At 44.1% G+C, this 24,698-nt stretch overlaps 1 protein-coding gene across 2 annotated transcripts in view; it reads left to right on the forward strand.

Annotated features, from left to right (window-relative positions):
• PLEKHA6 (pleckstrin homology domain containing A6) overlaps positions 1 to 24,698 on the forward strand; it is a 949,845-nt gene that overhangs the window by 753,404 nt on the left and 171,743 nt on the right. For both annotated transcript variants that reach the window (XR_014224910.1, XM_082245107.1), the window contains one exon: positions 6,314 to 6,447. Coding sequence is in view for 1 of the 2 variants with exons in the window: in XM_082245107.1 (XP_082101233.1) it covers positions 6,314 to 6,447 (134 nt within the window). In the remaining variant the exon portion in view is untranslated. The remainder of the gene's footprint in view (positions 1 to 6,313; positions 6,448 to 24,698) is intronic.

The raw sequence follows: 24,698 nt of genomic DNA on the forward strand, positions 1-24,698 counted from the left end.
TGGCCTTGGTACCTATACACGCCTATACAGTCTCCCACACTGCTCCGGAATGAATACACAGCACGAGCACATTTGAGCCACCTCGCTTCTTTCTGTATTTTGTGAGTCAAATTAAAGTGTATGTAAAGCCCAAACTTTTTTTTTTTTTCAATTTTAGATATCATTTGGTACAGAAAGTGATGGGAAATGCAACCTTTTTTGAGTTCTCACAGGAACAATAGGTGAGGGTAAATCTTCCATTGGGGGCATCTGTTCTCATGACAACTGGCGTGCGTAAGAGAGTGCTTAGCTCTTAATGTAGCTATGTTTAGAAAGAAAAGGGGAATCTCCCAGATGGGTACAAAACCCCTAAAGTAGTCTTAACCATTCCATACTGTATGCAAAACATGCAAAGTTTTGACTTTACTCTATAAGCCATTTTGCTGAATTTTTACTTGTTACTTTATTGAGGGGCAGTTCATCCAAAACACAGATTTTATTTTTTGGGTGGTTCATTTATATCAAATCATCTACTAATTTTATCACATCTTTCCAGTGTCCAGTTCCCTGTCCCTGAGTTCCCAACTGGGAGCATCAAAATGGCTTTTGAGATGGGGCTTTACACTCTCCTACAGATTCATTATTTATGATGTAACAAAGAGAATATGGCAGGAATAGAATGAAGCTTCCATTGCTTTCTTTCAAAATTTCTATGCAGTTGGCACTGTGAGAGAATGATTGAATGATTCAACACATATTTATCTACACGAAAATTAAATGCTTAAAGCGCATCAAGTTTTGAGTGGAGTGACTCTTTCAATTGCAGTACAATTGATAATGACACCGATCATGATCAAAATGAACAGGGTTTTTTTGCCAGCACACCGGAGCACCAATCCCAAGCACACTGACATAAAAAAGCAGCCCAGGTAAATGTTGTTTGTGATTTATTGTTGATAAATTAAACAGTGGGAGAGGGTGCAGGTTATGGAATACTCCAGACTATAAGGCCTCATACACAATGGGCATTTTTTACAGCTGCTGTTTTGGGCGTCAAACTTTTTTTTTTAATTGCCTCTAAACTTCCCTGCATGTTATTCTGTGTTCATGCACACATAGGATTTTACCAGCATTTTGTGATGGGAGGGTTTAGTGGAAGAAATAAAAAAAAAACCTCTGCCAGCATGTTCTGGAGCAGCAGCGTCTTACCTTTGGGTCTGGCTTGGATTTTAAGGGGAACCCTCATGCCACTTTTCTCACATTTTTGTTTTTCCGGCAGTGGATTTTGTTACCGCTTATAGCCCATGACTCATCCGTCATCAAGGATGCTGCCCCGTTCCTTAACCAGGTATTCACTGGTTGTTAAGAACGCCAGCTGCAGCAACTAAATGTAGTTGCTGCAGTAACTAAATGTAGCTTACACACTAGGCTAAGCACTGTTAAACATCGGCAAAAAATAATAAAACATTAGTGTTTTTTGTCTGGCATTTCTAAAGCAGTTTTTAGCTTTCTAGTGTTCATGAAGCCTAAGACTCAAAAACAAGAGAACTTTTCTCTGAAGTAAGCTTCTCTGAGACAATATCTCTGGTGAGCTTCAGTATACTGTTCCCCTTGAGAGATAAAGGAAAGGCCAGAAAAAGGGACCCTATGCGAGCAGTCCCCCTGAGAGAGCTACACTGGCACTGATATCCCTATAGTACACAGCCACCAGGATTTTGTATCTCAGTTAGAATTTAACAAGGCCATAGAGCAGCTGCACACTCTTAGCTTCCTCCAGGTGCCTTTCAGTGAGATTGTTCAGACCAGATCTGTCAAGAATTTTCAAGGTGTCAGAGATGATTCAGGTGTAGGTCCCCCAGCTCTGCTACAGAGATACAGACAAGAAAGCTGGAAAGAATATCTGCAGGAGCCTGATATTGTATCTGCAGTGTTTTCCATACTATATGAGGATATAGCTGCTTGGACAACTTCTCCACATGGATTATAACAGAGTCCTCTCCAGTGACTGGGACTTGGATAGATGCTGCATGCTCTTGTGCTCGCTGCTGGTGGCCCGCACACCAGACTTGGCAGATAAGGACCCAGCACCTGGGGACAGCTCACTTGCCCAGTCACTGCTGTCCCATCAGGCAGGATCTCTCTGAACACAGGAAGCTGGGTGGAGCTGGCATTTATACTCCCTGGGCATGTCCTGGAATTCAGGGGATGCTGGGAGCCCAGAGGATTGTGGGGAATTGAGTTAAAGGGACTTGAACCTGCATCTGGATAAAGGGGCACACCACTACACTACTTCCTCAGGGTATAGACAGGTTTATTTCTTTATATTCATTTTTTTGTTTTTGTGCAGGCAGTTAGGCAGGGAGTAGGGGGCTCTGGGGGAGGGTAACACCAGCTCCCACTGAAGTATTCTTATTATCAGGTGGTGCTTATATACAGTAGGGAGGGAATGAGCTGGTTAGGGTTGTGTTTTGTGTAGTGGGATTTATATGGAAAGTTTCTTGGGGGGATCTTTGGGTTTTAATGCTGATCTTTTTTACATTTATATGTTGTTAAACTTTTTGTAAAGGTAACTCATTAGGGTGTGTTCATCTTCTCTTTTTTGCTTTATTATTTTTTATTTTTTTATGACATTTGAATTTTGATTAAACACCCCCTACCTATATAATTAAAGAGGAGTACCTCCTTCTTTTGTCTGATGGTGCAAAGCTCCCAGGATCATTCTTTCTCTTTGTCATAGAGTATTTTACAGGTGCCTGCAGGGAAAAAAATAAAGGCATTTTTTTCTGCAAAAATATGTGAATTTTTTCCCTGAAAGGTGAACTTATCCTTTAAATGTGCTTTAAAGTGTATCTTTATCCTAAATTTAAAAAAAATGGTTTGCCTAAAGTGGGAAAGAATTAGGCAAAGTTTTTATTTGTTGTCTGTATTGCCATTTGGGAGATTTAGCCCTCTATTTGTACTGATAACCTTTGTCATTTTCAAAGAGAGTGGGTGGAATTCAAGATCTTAGAGTTGTCCCCAGGACAAGAGGTAAAGGGAAATATTTGAATACAAAACAGGACTTTGTAGGTTTTGAGCTCCCCCCCCCCTCAGGTACTACTAAAATTACAAATGTCTTAATAAAACATCTCAATTTTTTAAATAAAGGTAAAAAGCTCCAATCAGTGGAGACATAGCATAAATAGCATAAAGTATAAAAACAGTATATGACATTGTATCACACTGAAAATGATAAAACCCATATCATAGGACCCCCCCCCCCCCCAAAAAAAAAAAAATTGTGGGTACCGCCCATATACACATCAACTAAAACAGCCGAGTAGCCAGTGATGCAGCAGACGGGATTCCTCCCATTGTGTTTCACCTTGCGGCTTCTTCAGGGTTGTTTACAGGGGGGGTTCAGGTGGGTTACTACAAACATAAGAGAAAAAGTAATCAACTAGTATAAAATAAATATTTCATTCTGACAAATATCTCGTATGACAATATATTTTACAGGAACTTACAGGTAAATAGATAATATTGCAATTTGCTAGAGGAAATTACAGAAGCTCGCAAAGATCAAACAGAGTGGACACTTTTAGCCAGATATAACTTCACAGGGGTGAAGTGACCTTCAACCTATAGGTAAGGAGGGGGGAGAGGGACATCTTCCAGACATCCACCAGACATCCATTGAAAGATGGCTCCCCCTCCACTCCCCTCCCCTCCTTACCTATAGGTTGAGAGTCGCTTCATCCCTGTGATGTTATATCAGGCTACAAGTGTCCACTCTGTTTGATCTTCGCAAGCTTCTGTGATTTGCTGTAGCAAATTGCAATATTATCTATGTATCTGTAAGTTCCTGTGAAATATATTGTCATATGAGATATTTGTCAGAATGAAATATTTATTTGATACTAGTTGATTGATTCTTCTCTTATGTTTGCAGTAACCCCCCCTCCCCCATGTAAACACCCCTGAAGAAGCCACAAGGCGAAACGCATTGAGAGAAGTCCCGTCCTCTGCATCACTGGTTTCTCAGCTGTTTTAGTTGATGTGTATAGGAGCAGTACCCTCGTTTTTTTGGGGATCTTATAATATGGGTTATATCTTTTTCAGTGTGACACAATGTCATATACTGTTTTTATACTTTATGCGATGTCTCCACTGATTGGAGCTTTTTAACTATTAAACAAAGTGACATGTTTTATTAACCGATGTGTAATTTTAGTAGTACCTGAGGGGGGAGCGCAACACCTACAAAGTCCTGCTTTCTCTTTTTCTGTTTTTTGATATTCCTTTTGGGATGTGTTGTTGGCCTAGGCATTTATACAATACAGAAATATTTTAATGGGGATGCTTGTTCTAACTGTTTAAAAGGAGAATTTTTTCATACGGTATCTCACATTTTTGTAAATATTTTATTATACCTTTTCATTTGACAACACTGAAGAAATTACACTTTGCTACAATGTAAATTAGTAAGTGTGCAGCTTGTATAACAATGTAAATTTGCTGTCCCCTCAAAATAACTCAACACACCCATTAATGTCTAAACGCTGGCAACAAAATTGAGTACACCCCTAAGTGCAAATGTCCAAATTGGGCCCAATTAGCCATTTTCCCTCCTCGGTGTCATGTGACTCGTTAGCGTTACAAGGTCTCAGGTGTGAATGGGGAGCAGGTATGTTAAATTTGGTGTTATCGCTCTTACTTTTTCATACTGGTCACTGGAACTTCAACATGGCAACTCATAGAAAAGAACTCTCTATGGATATGAAAAAAGAATTGTTGCTCTACATAAAGATGGCCTAGGCTATAAGAAGATTGCCAAAACCCTGAACTGAACTGCAGCACGGTGGCCAAGACCATACGGTGGTTTAATAGGACAGGTTACACTCAGAACAGGCCTCGCCATGGTCGACCAAAGAAGTTGAGTGCACGTGCTCAGTGTCATATCCAGAGGTTGTCTTTGGGAAATAAACGTATGCGTGCTGCCAGCATTGCTGCAGAGGTTGAAGGGGTGGGGCGTTAACCTGTCAGTGCTCAGACCATATGCTGCACACTGCATCAAATTGGTCTGCATGGCTCTCATCCCAGAAGGAAGCCTCTTCTAAAGAGGATGCACAAGAAAGCCTGCAATCAGTTTGCTGAAAACAAGCAGACTAAGGACAGGGATTACTGGAATCATGTCCACTGGTCTGATGAGACCAAGATAAACTTATTTGATTCAGATAGTGTCAAGCGTTTGTGTCGGCAACCAGGTGAGGAGGTCAAAGTCAAGTGTGTCTTGCCTACAGTCAAGTATGGTGGTGGGAGTGTCATGGTCTGGGGCTGCATGAGTGCTGCCACCACTGGGGAGCTACAGTTCACTGAGGGAACCATGAATGCCAACATATACTGTGACATACTGAAGCAGAGCATGATCCCCCCCCCCCCCTTCAGGAACTGGGCCCCACGGCAGTAATTTCAATATGATAACGACCCCAAACACGCCTCCAAAACGACCACTGCCTTGTTAAAGAAGCTGAGGGTAAAGGTGATGGGCTGACCAAGCATGTCTCCACACTTAAACCTAATTGAGCATCTGTGGGGCATCCTCAAACAGAAGGTGGAGGAGCGCAAGGTCTCGAACATCCATCAGCTCAGTGATGTCGTCATGGAGGCGTGGAAGAGGACTCCAGTGGAAACCTGTGAAGCTCTGGTGAACATACCCAAGAGGGTTAATGCATTGCTGGAAATATTGGTGGCCACACAAAATATTGACACTTTGGGCCCAATTTAGACATTTTAACCTAGGGGTGTACTCACATTTATTTCCAGCGGTTTAGACATTATTGGCTGTGTGTTGAGTTATTTTGAGGGGACAGCAAATTTACACTGTTATACAAGCTGTACACTCACTACTTCACATTGTAGCAAAGTGCTGTTTCTTCAGTGTTGTCACACGAAAAGATATCATAAAATATTTATAAAAATGTGAGGGGTGTACTCAGATACTGAATAGGGAGATTTCCTCTAACTTCCTTTTGCACCTCTGGGACAGGAAGTGAAGGAAAGTTTCCCCAATAGTGTATAGACAGCAAAATATAAACCAGCAGGGTTTTACCTTTTCTCTACTCTGTTGAATAAAACTTAGGCTATACATATGCATTAATATTAATAAAAATGGTAATACAATTGCTATTCCCGTGTTTTCCTGTTGACTCTTAGTTTGACTCATTAGCACTTATTTTATTTAGCTTATATTATATTTAGCTTATATTATGAAATATTACAATAATATGGGGACTTCTATTAGATCTGCATGAATTGCACTGTATCATGCTTTATGCCCATTTCTGTGTCTCAGCTGTCCACACCAAACAAGGTGCTAATTCCAGAGCGTTACCTTGACATGGAACCTGAGAGCCCTTTAAGCCCAGAAGAACTGCAAGAGAAGCAGAGGAAGGTGGAACGGATAAAAACGCTTATCGCAAAATCAAGGTTAGAAACACATTATATTAAAATAATATATAGATTTATAATATACACATACATGCATGCAAATTGACCTAATTAATTAATTGACTTAATATGTAGCATCGGTAACAAGTATTATCTCCATGTCCAGAGGTAATTACTGTAAACTTTAATATAGTTAATAAGACTGTAAACATAGTTTTTGTACTAACATGATTTTGTTTTTTAGCACAAAAGGTTTTTTTTTTTTTTAAGTACCCTAAATATGTTTGTTATAATAAGCAAAGAATTGGACAAAAAGCAAATTTAGTTTTAGTTCTTTCATGTAATAATGAATGCAATTTCAAATATTTTCACCAAAGTTTTGCCAAAAAATATGCATAGGTTTCGATACTTACTTTCATTGCTGTATGGTTGATACAGGTTTATATTTTGGAAGATATTAAGTAACATTTAACCAACTGAAAAGCTAGCCAAGTTTTGCAGGAACTCAAAAACCCTCCTTACCCCAGTTTTGCAGCCAATTATTCAACTCCCTAAACTCCTGTTCCCTCTCTGGTGTGGTTCATGGCACAGGTACAATTTCTGAGATATGTGTTTTTCCCCTTTTTGGGGTGATATGCAGGCGGTGACAGTGTTTAAGAGGGGTGAGCTGGACGGAGTGTTTGCTGTGACATCACTACGCACTACTGCGTATGCTTGTACACTATTTTGTGTCTTATTTAGTTACATTTATTCCTATCTCACACTGCATAACAGCATCTAGCTTGCATCCTCACCATCATGCATCTGAGCCAACTTCCTATTACCGGAACACAGCAAATAACGGGACATTTGCATTTTCGGGAAGGGGTGCTACCACCTTAGTGTTCACGAATAGGCTGACACGCCTCTCAGCTGAGTGGTCACTTTCCGCTGGTTACAAACCTATCATCCTCAGCAAGCCATGGCTTCACACAGGCAATTGTCCTCTCAGATTCCTTTATCAGGTTGAGTGGTCCCCCTGCAAAGTTTGCCCTGCAACTGCTTCCCTGTGGGTCAGATTGGTTCTGAATGCCTGCTTTTATCTGGTACCTCCACTGTTTTTAGGGGCACAATCTTCTACTTCGTATGTGTCAAGGGGGGGAAGCCACGGAGGTTTAAGAATTCTCTGTAGATGAGTATCCGCTAAGAATCTCATGGTAAAGGGTTGTCTCGGATACAGAAGGCCCCAGTGAATTTGTGGGAGATTTAGTTTGCACTAACCTCAAATAGTTACTACCAGAATCTTTCCTCCCTAATGTCTGTGGTTTTGGGCCCTAGCGGCTGCCAGAAATTTCCAAGTATCTCTCAGTGCCCCTCATTTGCAGGGCGTAATATATGTAGACCCAGAGAAGATGTTCTCGCAGTGAAACAGTTTGCTCATCAGAAACCCGTGAAGAATAAATTTCACAAGAAATTAGGTTTGCCAACTGGTGATCTTGCCATTTCCTATTTAATAAGACCCTGACCGTCCCAATGGGTAATGTCTTTAAGGACGCCATGTAAAAGGAGTTGGGAGTCCCTTTTAGCATCCTTTTTCCAGCTGGGAGTGGCTTTCTAAATAACTTTCTGAAAGCCCTGAGCTTCTCAGGTGATGGAAGGAAGCTTTTAGGAGGTGGGCAAGTATGTCTGTCCACATAAAAAGGATCCTATGACTTAAGTATTGGTTGGAGGAATTGAGAAACTGCCCTTTGAGGGTTAATGCTTATTTAGACCATCATTGTATGCCTCTATCCAAAAAGTGAAAAGCATCCTTTCTCTTACGTCTTCCGACAGTCGCCGCCCCTCACATAGTCTTCACCAATGCGTATTGACTTCCGCTCCGCAGGAGTAATTAGGCATAAGACTTGTTAGAAACAAAAGCTTTTAGCATAAACTCACCCATGGGGGCTGTCCCACTGGTCAATACCCCCCTTGCAGTAAGCCATCCCAACTCAGTTTGTCTCTGCCTAGCGTTAGGAGTTGTCAGGCTTCCCTGTGCTGGGGCTACAGTCTCAGCCTTCTAATCTTTTCTTCTGATTTTTATTTTGCAAAAATGTCAGTTTTTTCTTTACTAGCTGTTTATTTTGTCAGCTTTAGTTTAGTCGGATCTTCGGATGAAGATGGATTTTGCGGAGCTGGGAATCGGACTGGCCGCCCTGACTCTCCAGGGCAGAAGGTCAGATGGATCCCCAGCCCGCCATCGAGCGTTCGGCTATGGTTTGCCCTGGCGCTAGGAATGACCCATCCCTGCTCGCAGCAGGGATGCAGCCTGTGAGGTGGCTACCTCACTGGATACATCTGCGGTTCTGTGCTGCAGTGTCCTGCATTTCTGGCTGACGGCATTCCCTGTCATCTGAGGACAGAGGCTTTCCGTTCTTAGAGGCACCCCACGCCATCCGGTACAGGTAAGTACTTTTCTGTGTGGGGACCTCTGTCTGGGGTGGCAGTCCTGTGTTGCTGTGTGTCCCCTCATGTCTGTGCGTTTGTGGGGCTCCCTGATGCGATTTTTTTTTTGCAATGGATTCTCAGGACAGCAAATTCCCCCCCCCAGCCTTGGTGGGGGACCCCAGTTCTGCTGAACCCCCCGTTATACCTAATTTGGCCGCTGGGGTGGCGACTTTGGTGTCAAAAATGGAGGTGCTGATGGCTGAACGGGCTGCTAGGAAAAGGCCTAGATTATCTTTCTCCTCTGATTCAGATGGTGATGTGGCTGGCGTGCCCTTTTCAGGGTCTCGCTCGTCCCTGGACCCTCTGGGGTCTGAGGGGGAGGCGGAGGTGGAGGGGGTTGATGAATCTTCCCCGGGGTCGCCTGAAGAACCCGCTAATATGGATGCGTTGATTTCTTTTGTAAAAGAAACACTAAATTTGGAGGATGAGCCCTTTCCTCCGGGCATTGTGTCCTCATTTGGTACACATACAAGTCGGCGCAGGATTTTCCCTGTCCTGCTGAGTTTCATCACACGGTGAATGAACAATGGCGCAGTTTAAAACGCCCTTTCACGGTGCCTAGTCGGTTTAAACTGCTTTACCCCTTTGCGCCTTCTACGGATGCGCGCTTGTGTGTGGCCCCCCAGGTGGATCACGCTGTGGCCATGTTAAACAAGGCTACTTTGGTTCCCACTGAAGATACCCCGGTGTTCCGGGATCCTACGGATAGGAGGTTGGAGTCTCTGGCTCGCCATGCCTACACGGTGGTGGGTTCCATGCTCAAACCTATTTTCGCTTCTGTCATGGTGGCTCAGGCGGTGGCGGACTGGACTAAGGTGCTTAGACGCACACTAGTGTCTGACTCTGCCCCACCTGCTACGATGGCAACGGTGGACCAAATTCATCAAGGGGTCATGTTTTTGTGCGATGCAGCCTTAAATGAGGCCCCTTTGGCTGCACGCCTGTCTAGTGTCGCGGTGCTTAACCGTCGACTGATCAGGCTGAAGAGCTGGTCGGCTGACCAGACGTCATGGAAAACGGTGGCTGATTTTCCCTATGCAGGGTCTCGCCTTTTTGGCGAGGCTTTAGATACTTTGGTGAAAGGAGTCACTTGGGGCAAAAGCACTCTGCTGCCCTAGAATCCGAAGAACAAGTCTTTTGCGGCAAGCGGGGTCCCGCCTTTAGACCCTCTCAGGGGTCCTTTCGTGCCTTTAAGCCTCAAAACAAGGGCAAACCTTTCAAGGGCCAAGGTGGCCAGAAGAAGCCCTGGGCGGGCAAGCAAAAGTCCGGCCATGCCGGTACGGCGGCTCACTCCGCCTCTGCCTGAAGGGGCACCCTCACCCGTTTCAGGGGTGGGGGGACGTTTGCGCGGTTTCCTCCAACCTTGGCTGCTCCGTATTCCGGACAGGTGGGTTCAGGAGATCATTTGATCAGGATACAAGATCGAATTCCTTTCACGGTCGGCGGACAGATTCTTTCCCTCAAATCTTTATTTGACCCCAGGGTGTCTACAGGACCTGCATCGTGCGGTGCAGGACCTCCTCGCCCAGGGGGTGATTGTCCCGGTGCCTCATCGGGACAGGTTTCGGGGGTTTTACTCCAATCTGTTCACTGTGCCCCGAAAGGAGGGCAAGGTGCATCCTATCCTGGACTTGAAAGCTCTGAATCGCTTTGTGCGCTTTCGGAAGTTCCGCATGGAATCCCTCCGCTTAGTGGTGGCCTCCCTGAGTCCAGGGGAATTCCTGGCCTCTATTGACCTGAAGGATGCGTACCTGCACATCCCCATTTTCGAGGGTCATCAGAGGTACCTCCGGTTCGCCATTGCGGAGGACCACTATCAGTTCGTGGCATTACCTTTCGGTCTCGCTTCGGCTCCAAGGGTCTTTACCAAAGTGCTGGCGCCTGTTCTTGCCCTGTTGGGGGCACAGGGCATTGTGGTCTTGGGATATCTGGACGATCTCCTGTTAAGATCGGGTGCCAATCAGAGCCTGTTGTGCGATCTGTCGACTACAGTACAGACGCTCCAGGAGTTCAGTTGGACCATCAACGTTCAGAAGTCGACGTTGTCTCCTTCGGTTCGTCTTCCCTATCTGGGAATGGTTCTGGACTCTGCTCAAGCAAGAGTGTTTCTGCCGGAGCACAAGCTCCGGATCCTTCAGAACGAGATCAGGTCCCTTAGGGACAACGAATCCTCATCGCTCAGGACCTGTATGCGGTGCCTGGGGTTGATGGTATCGGTCTTCGAGGCGATACCATTTGTTCAGTTTCACACTCGGTCTCTCCAAGCAGAGATCCTGGCCAGGTGGGACAGGCTACCTCAGTCCTTGGATCTGAGTGTCTCGTTGAGTCGCCGGACCAGAATGGATCTTCTGTGGTGGTTTCAATCCCCGGCGTTGTTGGAAGGAAAATCCTTCCGTCCGTTGTTGTGGACAGTGATTACCACGGATGCCAGCCTGTCAGGCTGGGGTGGAGTCCTGGGCAACCTGTATGCCCAAGGCACTTGGTCGGAAGAGGAATCCTCCCTTCCGATCAACGTGTTGGAATTAAGAGCGATCAAGCTCTGTCTCTTCCAGTGGTCGGCTCGACTTCAGGGCCGTCCTGTACGGGTACAGACAGACAATGCTACAGCGGTGGCTTACATCAACCACCAAGGGGGCACCAGGAGTGCCTGGGCGGCCCGGGAGGTGACCGACATTCTGTCTTGGGCCGAGACTCATGTCCCGGCGATTTCGGCAGTTCACATTCCGGGTGTGGAGAATTGACAGGCAGATTATCTGAGCCGCCAGACCCTGAATCAGGGGGAATGGTACCTACACCCGGAGGTCTTCGAAATGCTATGTGCGAAGTGGGGATCCCCAGACGTGGATCTGTTCGCGTCTCGGCTAAACCACAAGGTGGGAAGGTTCGTGGCAAGAACACGCGATCCTCGGACGGACGCCTCGGATGCGCTGGTGGCCCCTTGGCATCAGTATCGTCGAAAGTATGCCTTCCCCCCGATTCAGTTGTTCAGGTTCCTTCGCAGGCTGACCTAGGAACCGAAATTGGTGATTCTAGTGGCACCGGACTGGCCACGCCGATCCTGGTACGCTGACATTGTTCACCTGGCGGTCGAGCCTCCTTGGCGGCTGCTGATGGAGGGAAGATCTACTGTCTCAGGGACCGATCTTCCATCCTGCTTTACAGTCGCTGGCTTTAACGGCCTGGCTGTTGAAAGCCAGGTCCTGAGAGACGGGGGTCTCTCCCCAGAGGTCATTCCTACTTTAATCAAGACTAGAAAAGCCTCGTCTGGTAAGATTTATTACCATACTTGGAAAGCTTATTTTGCCTGGAGTCCAGGGGATTTTCTCCTCGCTCATACTTGGTGACGAGAGTGTTGGCTTTCCTGCATACTGGTGTGGTTCAGCGCCTGGCGCTAGCCACGATTAAGGGCCAGGTATCTGCACTGGCTGTTTTTTTTTTTCAACGCCAGGTGGCGTCTCATTCCTTAATTCGAACCTTCATTCAAGGTGTGCGACATTTGGCCCCTCCCCGGAGGGAGCCTTTACCTCCATGGGACTTGAACTTGGTTCTATCCTTGTTACAGCGTTCTCCCTTTGAAAACATCCGGGAGATATCGTTGCCTCTGCTGTCTAAGAAGGTTGCCTTTCTGGTGGCGATCACTTCGGCTCGGAGGGTGTCTGAGTTGGTGGCGTTGTCTTGCCGCTCTCCTTACCTGGTGGTTCATAAGGATAAGGTAGTCTTGCGACCTCATTCGTCATTTCTCCCTAAGGTGGTGTCTGACTTTCACCTTAATGTGGACATTGTTTTGCCTTCGCTCTGTCCGAAGCCTAAGCATCCGAAGGAGGTTGCATTGCATTCCTTGGATGTTGTCAGGGCAATCAGGGTTTACCTGTTGTCCACTGAGTCTTTTCGGAAATCGGATTCCCTCTTTGTCCTTCCTGAGGGACCTCGGAAGGGCATGGCTACGTCTGCGGTGACCATTGCCAAATGGATCAGACAGACGATTGTCCAGGCCTATGCTTTGAAGGAGCGGGTTCCGCCCTTTCCTGTTAAGGCGCACTCTACCAGATCACTGAGTACGTCCTGGGCCTACCGGCATCAAGCCTCGGTGGCCCAGGTGTGCAAGGCTGTGACTTGGTCATCGGTGCACACCTTTTCAAAATTCTATAAGGTTGATGTTCTGGCATCAGCTGATGCCTCCTTTGGCCGCAAAGTTCTCAGTGCGGCATTGCCATAGGGGACTCTTGTTTTTTTGAGGATCCCTGGCTGTTGGGGTTGTTTATCCCCTGGGTTATTTTCTGTTGCTCCTGTTGAGCCTGTTTTCTGTTGCCCAGAAGGTTCTCTTACTGTGCGTGTAAGGTTCCTTTCTCTGATGTGGGTACTGCGTTGCCTTTTCTACGGTTGCGTCTCCCACCCCTCATGTCTACACTGCTTTGGGACATCCCATTGGTGAAGACTATGTGAGGGGCGGCGACTGTCGGAGGACGTAAGAGAAAACGGAATTTTTGTAAAATCTTACCATAAAATTCCTTTCTCTGAGTCCTCCGACATTCCCCGCCCCCGCCCCTCTTTTGGGGTTTTTTCTTGTACACTTACTGCTATGCTACCAAACTGAGTTGGGATGGCTTACTGCAGGGGGGGTATTGACCAGTGGGACAGCCCCCATGGGTGTGTTTATGCTAAAAGCTTTTGTTTCTAACAAGTCTTATGCCTAGCTACTCCTGCGGAGCGGAAGTCAATACCCATTGGTGAAGACTATGTGAGGGGCGGCGACTGTCGGAGGACTCAGAGAAAGGAATTTTACGGTAAGATTTTACAAAAATTCATTTTTTTACCCCCTTAAGATAAATGTTACAGTTTAGAAGACAGCGACACCTTCAGAGTCCATAAGTCCCTCTTGTAAGCAACCATCCTCGAGCTCCAAACAAAGCCCACATCTCTTTTTCATTAAAAGAACTGAAACCTCAATCCTTGTATTAATGACACTAGCGGACCTAACTAGATTTTATTTAAATTAAGTAATTTAAGGACACAATCATAAAGTGGAACAAAATTTATTGGATATTTCAAACTTTGTTAACAAATAAAAAACTGAAAAGTTGGGCGTGCAAAATTATTCAGCCCCCTTAAGTTAATACATTGTAGCGCCACCTTTTGCTGCGATTACAGCTGTAAATCGCTTGGGGTATGTCTCTATCAGTTTTGAACATCGAGAGACTGAAATTTTTGCCCATTCCTCCTTCCAAATAGCTCGAGCTCAGTGAGGTTAGATGGAGAGCATTTGTGAACAGCAGTTTTCAGTTCTTTCCACAGATTCTCGATTGGATTCAGGTCTGGACTTTAAATTGGCCATTCTAACACCTGGATATGTTTATTTGTGAACCATTCCATTGTAGATTTTGCTTTATGTTTTGGATCATTGTCTTATTGGAAGACAAATCTCCATCCCAATCTCAGGTCTTTTGCAGACTCCATCAGGTTTTATTCCAGAATGGTCCTGTATTTGGCTCCATCCATCTTCCCGTCAATTTTAACCATCTTCCCTGTCCCTGCTGAAGAAAAGCAGGCCCAAACCATGATGCTGCCACCACCATGTTTGATAGTGGGGATGGTGTGTTCAGGGTGATGAGCTGTGTTGCTTTTACACCAAATATAACGTTTTGCATTGTTGCCAAAAAGTTAGATTTTGGTTTCATCTGACCAGAGCACCTTCTTCCACATGTTTGGTGTGTCTCCCAGGTGGCTTGTTCTTCTTGCCACTCTTCCATAAAGGCCAGATTTGTGCAGTATACGACTGATTGTTGTCCTATGGACAGAGTCTCCCACCTCAGCTGTAGATCTCTGCAGTTCATCCAGAGTGATCATGGGCCTCTTGGCTGCATCTCTGATCAGTCTTCTCCTTGTATGAGCTGAAAGATTAGAGGGACGGCCAGGTCTTCGTAGATTTGCAGTGATCTAATACTCCTTCCATTTCAATATTCTCGCTTGCACAGTGCTCCTTGGGATGTTTAAAGCTTGGGAGATCTTTTTGTATCCAAATCCGGCTTTAAACTTCTCCACAACAGTATCTCGGACCTGCCTGGTGTGTTCCTTGTTCTTCATGATGCTCTCTGCGCTTTAAACGGACCTCTGAGACTATCACAGTGCAGGTGCATTTATATGGAGACTTGATTACACACAGGTGGATTCTATTTATCATCATTAGTCATTTAGGTCAACATTGGATCATTCAGAGATCCTCATTGAACTTCTGGAGAGAGTTTGCTGCACTGAAAGTAAAGGGGCTGAATAATTTTGCACGCCCAATTTTTCAGTTTTTTATTTGTTAACAAAGTTTGAAATATCAGAAATATCCAATAAATTTGTTCCACTTCATGATTGTGTCCCACTTGTTGTTGATTCTTCGCAAAAAATTACAGTTTTATATCTTTATGTTTGAAGCCTGAAATGTGGCAAAAGGTCGCAAAGTTGGGCCAAATACATTCGCATGGCACTGTATGTTAGTTGATTTAATTGCTGAGTTTAAAAAAAATGATTGTTTTATTTGTGGTATTAAGATTTGCACAGCTGCGGCTCCTTTACCCTGTGTACTATTTAAATGCTGTTGCTGACGCCTTCAGCCAATCTCCATCCCTGACGATGACCTTGTGGTGCAAATGCATTGGTGGGGTTTAGACCTTCTGACATGATTGTGCACGCCAGGGAAACTTTTGGCGGCATCTTTTTTTATTTTTATATATAATAATTTTTATTACATTGTTCATCAGCATATAAAAACATAAGTCAAGTCATTACATCAGTAACTAGCAAATGTAGCAGTTACAAGTAGCTTCCTATTATTGCAAGCCCCTCTACCCTCCTCCACCTCCAAAAAAATAAAAACAAATAAGTATATATCCAGGTCCCCTCCTGTTATGTTACTTCTATCCTCATACTCTACCAAACTCCTTCTCTCTTAAGCATCACAATTCCTAGCCCTAACTCTGGTCGCCCAGGCTCCGGTGATTCCGCTCCCCAAACTGTCTCTGTTATCCACCTCGACCACCAAGCAGCTTTATGTAATCCTCAGTTTTTTTTATACTTCAGCCAGTCCCCTCATATACCCATATATTTCACGCAAGAGTCCTCCGCTATATACGGTACATCGTTTTCGCCATCGATCTCGCCCAATCCACTCTTATAATCCATTCCCTCATACTCAGGACTTCTGGCGACCACCAAAGTGTCGGTATCAGGCTATTATGCAGGATATATCTTCCCCTTTTTCTCTGTGTTATTATACAGACAACTCCAGGGTTCCAACTGAATACAATCCCCAGTGATCTTGTGAATTAACCTTACAAGCTCCTCCCAAAAGACTTGAATCTTTTTGCACTCCCACCACAAATGCGCAAAGGTCCCAGTAGCTCCTCATCCCCTCCAACAGCTTGAAAATGTCTGTGCACAAACCTCTCGGCCCTCTGCGGAGTAAGATACCATCTAGTAAAAAGCTTGTAACACATCTGTTTTCCTTAAATCGACCGATGAGTAGCAAGCTAATTTCAACACTTTCTTCCTCTTATGCTCATTTTGGAGGGGTCCTAGTTCCTGTTCCCATTTTCCTAAGTCAGTGGATATACGGACTCTGTTTCCCCTAATAAAATCTTGTATATTTTAGATATGCCATGCTTTTTACATTCAGGGGAGCTAAACAATGTCTCCGTTGGCCTCATGCTGTCCCCTTGCTGCAGAGGCTGTGGTAGAGAGTACACAAAGTGCTGCAATTGTGTATGCCTAGAAACATAGAATGTGTCGGCAGATAAGAACCATTTGGCCCATCTAGTCTGCCCAATATATCTGAATCCTATGAATAGTCCCTGGCCCTATCTTGTATGAAGGATAGCCTTATGCCTATCCCATGCATGCTTAAACTCCTTCACTGTATTTGCAGCTACCACTTCTGCAGGAAGGTTATTCCATGCATCCACTACTCTCTCAGTAAAGTAATACTTCCTCATATTACTTTTAAACCTTTGCCCCTCTAATTTAAAACGGTGTCCTCTTGTGGTAGTTTTTCTTCTTTTAAATATGCTCTCCTCCTTTACCGAGTTGATTCCCTTTATGTATTTAAAAGTTTCTATCATATCTCCTCTGTCTCTTCTTTCTTCCAAGCTATACATGTTAAGGTCCTTTAACCTTTCCTGGTAAGTTTTTTCCTGCAATCCATGTACTAGTTTAGTAGCTCTTCTCTGGACTCTCTCTAGAGTATCTATATCCTTCTGGAGATATGGCCTCCAGTACTGCGCACAATACTCCAAGTGAGGTCTCACCAGTGTTATGTACAGCGGCATAAGCACTTCTCTCTTTCTACTGCTTATACCTCTCCCTATACATCCAAGCATTCTGCTGGCATTTCATGCTGCTCTATTACATTGTCTTCCCACCTTTAAGTCTTCTGAAATAATTACTCCTAAATCCCTTTCCTCAGATACCTCCATCTATCAAGTGGCATATTCCCCCATTTTTGTGTTAATTCAGAAAAAGTGCATACTTGATTTCCTACTATTACATCCCTAACTGTATCACCTCCTTTTTTGCCAAAATAAAAATAACAAAATATAAATAATCCTCTTTCCCTGGTTTAAAATCATTTGTGTCGAATAGTGAAATCAACGGTGCATTGTGTTCCCAATGGAATAATCTACATAGACTATCCCAAATTCTTAACGTGTTCCTAGTCGGTGTACTCGTACTATTGACCACATCTCAATGTGCTCATGGTACCCACACCATTTTTCCCAAATCTACCCCAATTTGTGCACATTCAATTTTCACCCAACTCCTGTCTTTCTTGTGTATCCATTCAGCTATTTGTGTTATGGAAATTGCCTGATATTTTTTAAAATCAGGGGCAGCTACCCCCCCTGACCCTTTTCCCTTTATTAATGCTTTATAGGGTATTCTCGGGCGTTTATGTACCCATATTTATTTTAATATCATTGGCCTTAACTTCCTAAAGTACACCTGAGGGAGGGCGATTGGGATCATTTGAAAAATGTATATAAGCTTGGGGAGAATATTCATTTTTACCGCGTTTATTCTACCCAGCCATGAAAGAGGTCTATGTCTCAGAGAGTTCAGCTGGTCCTTCACCTTTTTTAGCATTGGCAAAAAATTAGCCTTATACAAAGTTGCAGACAATGCAGTTCACTTGATACCAAGGTATCCCAATTCATCTCTATACCATACGAAGGAGAATTTAGGCTCCATTACCTTCTCTCTTTGGTATTTTAACATTAACAATCTCTGATTTAGCAATATTAACCTTAAAATTTGATAACTTCCCATATCTCTATATATCATAATTCCTCCAATACTACCGGTAGCGTTAACCTGGGATTTATTAAATACTTTCTTCAGCTTTGTGTATATAAAGGAGAATTGTGGAGCTCATGACCATAATGAGGATGGTATTGACACAGCCCCAAACAATCCACAATACCTCAAAAGTGATATGGTCCAGAAATATTTAGACAGAATAAAGGTGGATAAAGCGCCTGGACCAGAAGGCATCCACCCACGCATCCTAAAATTATTGAACGCTGTAATTTCAAAGCATTTGTTTATAATTTTTAGGGACTCGTTAAGGACTGGAATAGTACCACTGGATTTGTTACCTTACCCAGTAAATACTAGTATAAAAACATTATATAAAAGTGGAAGAATAACATTAGCAGTGCTTTAAAAAGTAATATTCTTAAAAAATAGTTTGAGAGAAATTGTGCGTGTCCATTACCTTAAAGGGGAGCAGGAGAGTTGTGGTGAAGATGGCATGGTGTGAGCCTTGTTACATCTGAACACCAGTGAAAGATAGGACTTTATTGGACTTCATTCCCTTGCCAAGTTTTTCTCAAACAATTTTTTAAGAATAATGACTTTTTAAAGCGCTGCTAATGTTATTCTTCCACTTTTATATAATGGTTTTATACTAGCATTTACTGGGTAAGGTAACATATGGAGTTTATGATAATCCATTAGTTATAACAGCAGCTATTGTCAAAACTTTCAGCTTAAAAAACATATTTTTGGGGGAGAGGAACAGATTGCGATTCCTTTTGTGGGAGCGCTGGGTGAGGGTTTACTGTATAATTTTCACAATAATCGCTATTTTTAGTACCACTGGATTGGCGTAGGGCCAATGTGGTGCCTATGTTTAAAAAGGGATCAAAGTCTTTGCCAAGTAACTATAGACCTGTTAGATTAAATTCTATGGTTGAGAAGATACTGGAAAGTTTAATAAAAGACCACATAGATGAGTTCTTGCTGGAAAAAAAAATATTTTAAGCAACAGACAGCATGGATTCATGAAAGACAGAAGTTGTCAAACAAACCTGAATTCTTTTTATTAGGAGGTAAGTAAATCCTTGGACAGAGGGGTGGCAGTGGATGTAGAATACTTGGATTTTTCAAAAGCATTTGAGACAGTTCCCCACACACGACTAATGTGTAAGGTAAAGTCTACAGGCTTGGAAAGATCAGTTTGTAAATGGATTGAATATTGGCTAAAAGATAGAATTCAGAGAGTAGTGATTAAATATTCTTACTCTGAATGGTCTAAGGTTATCAGTGGTGTACCCCAAGGTTCCGTGCTGGGACCCTTACTTTTTAATATCTTTATAAATGATATAGGGTCTGGGATTAAAAGTACCATTTCAGTCTTTGCATATGACCCCAAGTTTTCAGTGGAATAACTTCCTTACAGGATGTCTCCAACTTACAAGCCGACCTCAATGCACCGTTTCATTGAGCAACTAGGTGGCAAATGAGGTTTAATGTTGATAAATGTAAACTTATGCACTTGGGGGCTAAGAATATGCATGCATCATACAAACTAGGGGGAGTAGAACTGAGGGAATCCATAGCGGAGAAGGATCTGGGTGTTCTGGTAGATCCTAAGCTTAATAATAGCATGCAATGCCAAGCTGCAGTCTCCAAAGCAAGCAAAGTCCTTTCTTGTATTAACAGAGGCATGGATTCCAAAGAGAGATATAATTTTGCTCCTGTACAAATCATTAGTAAGACCTCATCTGGAATATGCAGTTCAGTTTTGGGCACCAGTTCTTAAAAAGGATATCAGGGAGCTAGAGAAGGGGCAACCAAACCGATAAGAGGCATGGAGGAGCTAAGCTATGAGAAAAGATTAGAGGAACTGAATTTATTCTCTCTTGAGAAGAGGAGATAAAGGGGGGATATGATCAACATGTATAAATACATAAGGGGTCCATATAGTGAACTTGGTGGTGAATTATTTACTTTAAGTTCAACACAGAGGACAAGGGGGCCCTCTTTATGTCTAGAGGAAAACAGATTTAAGGCCCATACACACGATAAGAAATTCGGAAGGGAAATTTCGTCCGGCGACCGATCTGCCGATTTTCGGATTGTTAGTATGGTGCATTCGACAGCCGACTCCGACTTTTCGGCTGACAAAATCCTGATGTGCAGGCTATAAAATTTTCGTCTCGTTAGTACAGATTTCGACGGGGAAAAATCTTATGAGCAAGACTAGGCATGTTTAGAGACGAAAGAACACCTACAAAGCAATCCAACACATGCCATCACTTCTGAAGTAGAATTCTGTCGTACGGGAAAATTCGTATGAAAATAACCTCTTCACTTTCCACATGAGACTAGCATGCCACAAAAAACGGACGACAGATCGTTCGATAATCTGATCGTGTGTACGGGACTTTAGTCTCCAAATACGGAAAGGTTTCTTCACCATAAGAGGTGTGAAAATGTGTAATAGACTCCTTCCAGAGGTGGTTCTTGCTAGCTCACTAGATTTCCTTTAAAAAAGGTCTGGATTGTTTCCTATGTGTACATAATATAAATGGGTACTAATATTTATAGGTAAAGTTAATCCAGGGAATATCTGATTGCCTCTCGGGGGATCAGGAAGGAATTTTTTTCCCCTGCTGTCGCAAATTGGATCATGCTTTGCTGGGATTTTTTGTCTTCCTCTGGATCAACTGCGGGTATAGGATTGTGCATATGGGATTGTACATAGTTACATAGTTACATAGTAGGTGTGGTTGAATAAAGACAATAGTCCATCCAGTTCAACCTGTGTAGGTGTGTGTGGCTGTACTCATCTCACATACCCCTGAATGTTCTGATCCTTGAGATGTAAGTCTAAGAGTCTTTTGAAAGCCACCATACTACACGCAGAAACCACCTCTTGTGGTAGAGAATTCCACAATCTTGTAGCCCTAACAGTAAAGAACCCCCCACGTTGCCTGTGGTTAAAACGCTTCTCCTCTAATCGCATTGTATGCCCTCGAGTCCTCATGCAATCCCTTCGAATGAACAGCTTTTTTTCTAAGCTGGGATCCCCATTAAGATATTTATAAATTGCTATCATGTCCCCCCTCAGACGTCTCTTCTCCAGGGAGAATAAATCAAGCGATTGTAGACGCTCTTCATAGTCAAGGTCCTCCAATCCCCTAATTAGTTTAGTTGCCCTTCTCTGGACTCTCTCCAGCTCCAACACATCCCTCCTGAGGACTGGCGACCAGAACTGGACAGAATACTCCAGATGCGGTCGGACCAGAGTTTTATAAAGTGGAAGGATTATAGTCTTATCTCTGGAATACATCCCTTTCTTTATGCATGCTAATATTCTGCTGGCTTTGGCAGCTGCCGCTTGACATTGCATGCTGTTGCCTAATCTATCATCAACCAAGACTCCCAGATCCTTCTCCATTTTTGATTCCCCCAAGGGTTCCCCTCCTAACGTGTATTGTGTTTTTATGTTTTTAGTCCCCAAGTGCAAAACCTTACACTTCTCCACGTTAAACCTCATTTGCCATGTCGTTGCCCACTCTGTAATTTTGTCCAGGTCATTCTGTAGGATATCTGCTTCATGCTGTGCAGTTATTGCCCTGGCCAATTTTGTGTCATCTGCAAAAACTGATAACGCACTACTGATCCCGTCCTCAATGCTGTTTATGAATAAATTGAACAAGGTTGGTCCCAGGACTGAGCCCTGGGGCACCCCGCTTACAACCTCAGACCAGTCTGAGTATGCGCTGTTTATTACCACCCTTTGGACACGCCCTTTAAGCCAATTCCGTATCCAAGAGCAAACTCTGCTGTCGATACCTGCAGACCTTATTTTATAAATTAAGCGCTTGTGGGGAACTGTATCAAACGCCTTAGCGAAATCCAAGTACACCACATCCACTGGTCTCCCCCTATCTAGCTCACAGCTTACCTCCTCGTAGAATGCTAAGAGATTGGTTTGACAAGAACGCCCATTTGTAAACCCGTGCTGATTACTGCTGATGATGTTGTTGTCTTTAGCAAACTCTACGATATAGTCCCTTATCATCCCCTCCAGAAGTTTACATACTATTGATGTCAAACTGACAGGCCTATAATTTCCCGGGATATGCCTCTGGCCCTTTTTGAATATCGGAATCACGTTAGCTTTCTTCCAATCCCCTGGTACATCTCCTGTCCTAATACTGTCAGCAAAGATCAGGAACAGTGGTCTGGATATAACCTTACTGAGTTCCTTGAGTACTCTCGGATGTACGCCATCCGGGCCTGGTGATTTGTTTGTGTTAAGTTTATCCAGCCTTTCCCTGATTTCACCCTCTGTTAGCCATAGTGGCAAATCCTGTGTATTACTACTAACCATACAGTCATGGTCAGTGTACCCCTCCGTTTCCTGTGTAAAGACTGATGAGAAAAAAGCATTCAGCACGGTTGCTTTTTCAGTGTCCTCTGTAACCATCCCCCCATCATCGCTAATTATGTGTGCAATATGCTCTGCCCTAGTTTTTTTGCTGTTGATATATTTAAAGAATTTCTTTGGGTTTTTTTTACTATCCTCCGCTATTTGTCTCTCAAAGTTGATTTTAGCCATTTTGATTTCGTGTTTACTTTTCTTATTTGCCTCCTTGTATCGCTCGAAAGCCAATACAGTGCCCTTTCTTGAAGGCCAATTTTTTTCCCCTAATAAGTTTTTTAACGCTACGGTTTAGCCAGCCAGGTTTGGCTTTGTCTCTTCTAAATTTATTTCCCATAGGAATGCACTGCAAGATGCCTTTGCCTAATATGTTCCTAAAGCATTCCCATTTTTCCTCTGTGGTCAGGGATCCCAGGGTTTGGTCCCAGTTTACCCTTTCCATCAATGAGTACAATTTTGGAAAGTTTGCCCTTCTGAAGTTTAGGGTTCTTATGTTCCCCACTTGCCTTGTTATATTGTTATTTATACTAAATGTGATCATCCTGTGATCGCTAGAGCCCAGGTTGTCCTGAACTACTACCTTCAAGATTATGTCTGGGTCATTAGTGATCAATAGATCCAGGACTGCATTTTCTCTAGTCGGAGAATCCACCAACTGTGACATGTAATTATCCAGTAAGGTTTCTGTGAATAGGCGGGCCTTCTGTGAGTGTGCAGTCCCCTCATCCCAGTCAATGTCAGGATAATTGAAGTCCCCCAATATGATGACTGATCCCAATTTTGCCACTTTACTCATTAGTGCTAAGGATTCCAGCTCTACCTCCTCCCCTTGGTTAGGTGGCCTATAGCAAACCCCCACAATTACTTTCCCCTTTTCTCCTTCCCTATGGAGTTCAACCCACACAGATTCTAACTCCATGCTCATCCCATCCGTAATGTCACTCCTTTCTATCACCTTTATATTGTTCTTGACATAGAGACATACCCCTCCCCCTCTTTTTCCTACCCTGTCCTTCCGGTACACCGAATACCCTTGGATATTGGCCAGCCAGTCATGTGAGGGGTCGAACCAAGTCTCTGTTATTCCCACAAGGTCTATGTCCTCCTCATGTACTAACATTTCCAACTCATCCATTTTATTAGCTAGGCTCCTGGCATTAGCATATACCCCTCTTAGTTTTACGGAAGTTGAGCGCAATTGGTGGTTATGTTTATTCCTGTTTGGTCTGAGGTTTTCCCGCACAGACCTACCGATTGGCGTTGTGGACCTACTGTCGCTGCTGACCCTACAACTGCCTTCAGTCCTCTGCTCCCTCCTGACTGATTCTACTTCTGAGCCCTCCCCCCCGTCTCCTAGTTTAAAAGCCCCTCCAACTTGGTGGCCATCTTTCTCCCCAAAAGAGCTGTACCGTCCCCATTAAGGTGCAGCCCATCCTTACTAAAGAGCTGGTAGCCGACTGAGAAGTCAGCCCAGTTCTCCAGGAACCCAAACCCCTCCTTCCTACACCAATTCCTCAGCCACTTGTTAACTTCCCTAATCTCCTTCTGCCTCTCCTCTGTGGCTCGAGGTACAGGCAGTATTTCAGAGAAAACCACCTTGGAGGTCCTTTTCCTCAATCTATTACCTAAGTCCCTGAAATCGTTCTTAAGGATCCTCCACCTACCTTTAACTTTGTCATTAGTGCCCACATGCACCATGACCGCTGGGTCATCCCCAGCCCCCCACATCAATCTGTCTGCCAGATCTGCGATGTGCCGAACTCGGGCGCCCGGTAAACAACATACTGTTCGGTTCACGAGATCTTTTTTACAGATTGCCCTCTCTGTCCTCTTGATAATTGAGTCCCCAACTACCACAACCTTTCTAACCTTTCCTGAGTTACAGCCCCCCTTCTTCCTGGATCCGTCCCTCCCCTGGCAGCTGGGGGAGGGTGCATGCTCCAGCTCTGCCACCCCTGATTTGATATCCCCCTCAACCTGCAACTCGGCAAATTTGTTAGGGTCTATCAACTCAGGATTGGCCTCCCTGGCACTCCTCCCTCTACCCTTCCTAACAGTCACCCAGCTGCGTACCTCTGCTGCTTGCGTCTCCTCTGTTCCTCCCTCCTCT

The sequence above is a fragment of the Pelophylax lessonae genome (assembly GCF_965119305.1).
Source record: "Pelophylax lessonae genome assembly, chromosome: 2".
In the NCBI taxonomy this organism is placed as follows: domain Eukaryota; kingdom Metazoa; phylum Chordata; class Amphibia; order Anura; family Ranidae; genus Pelophylax; species Pelophylax lessonae.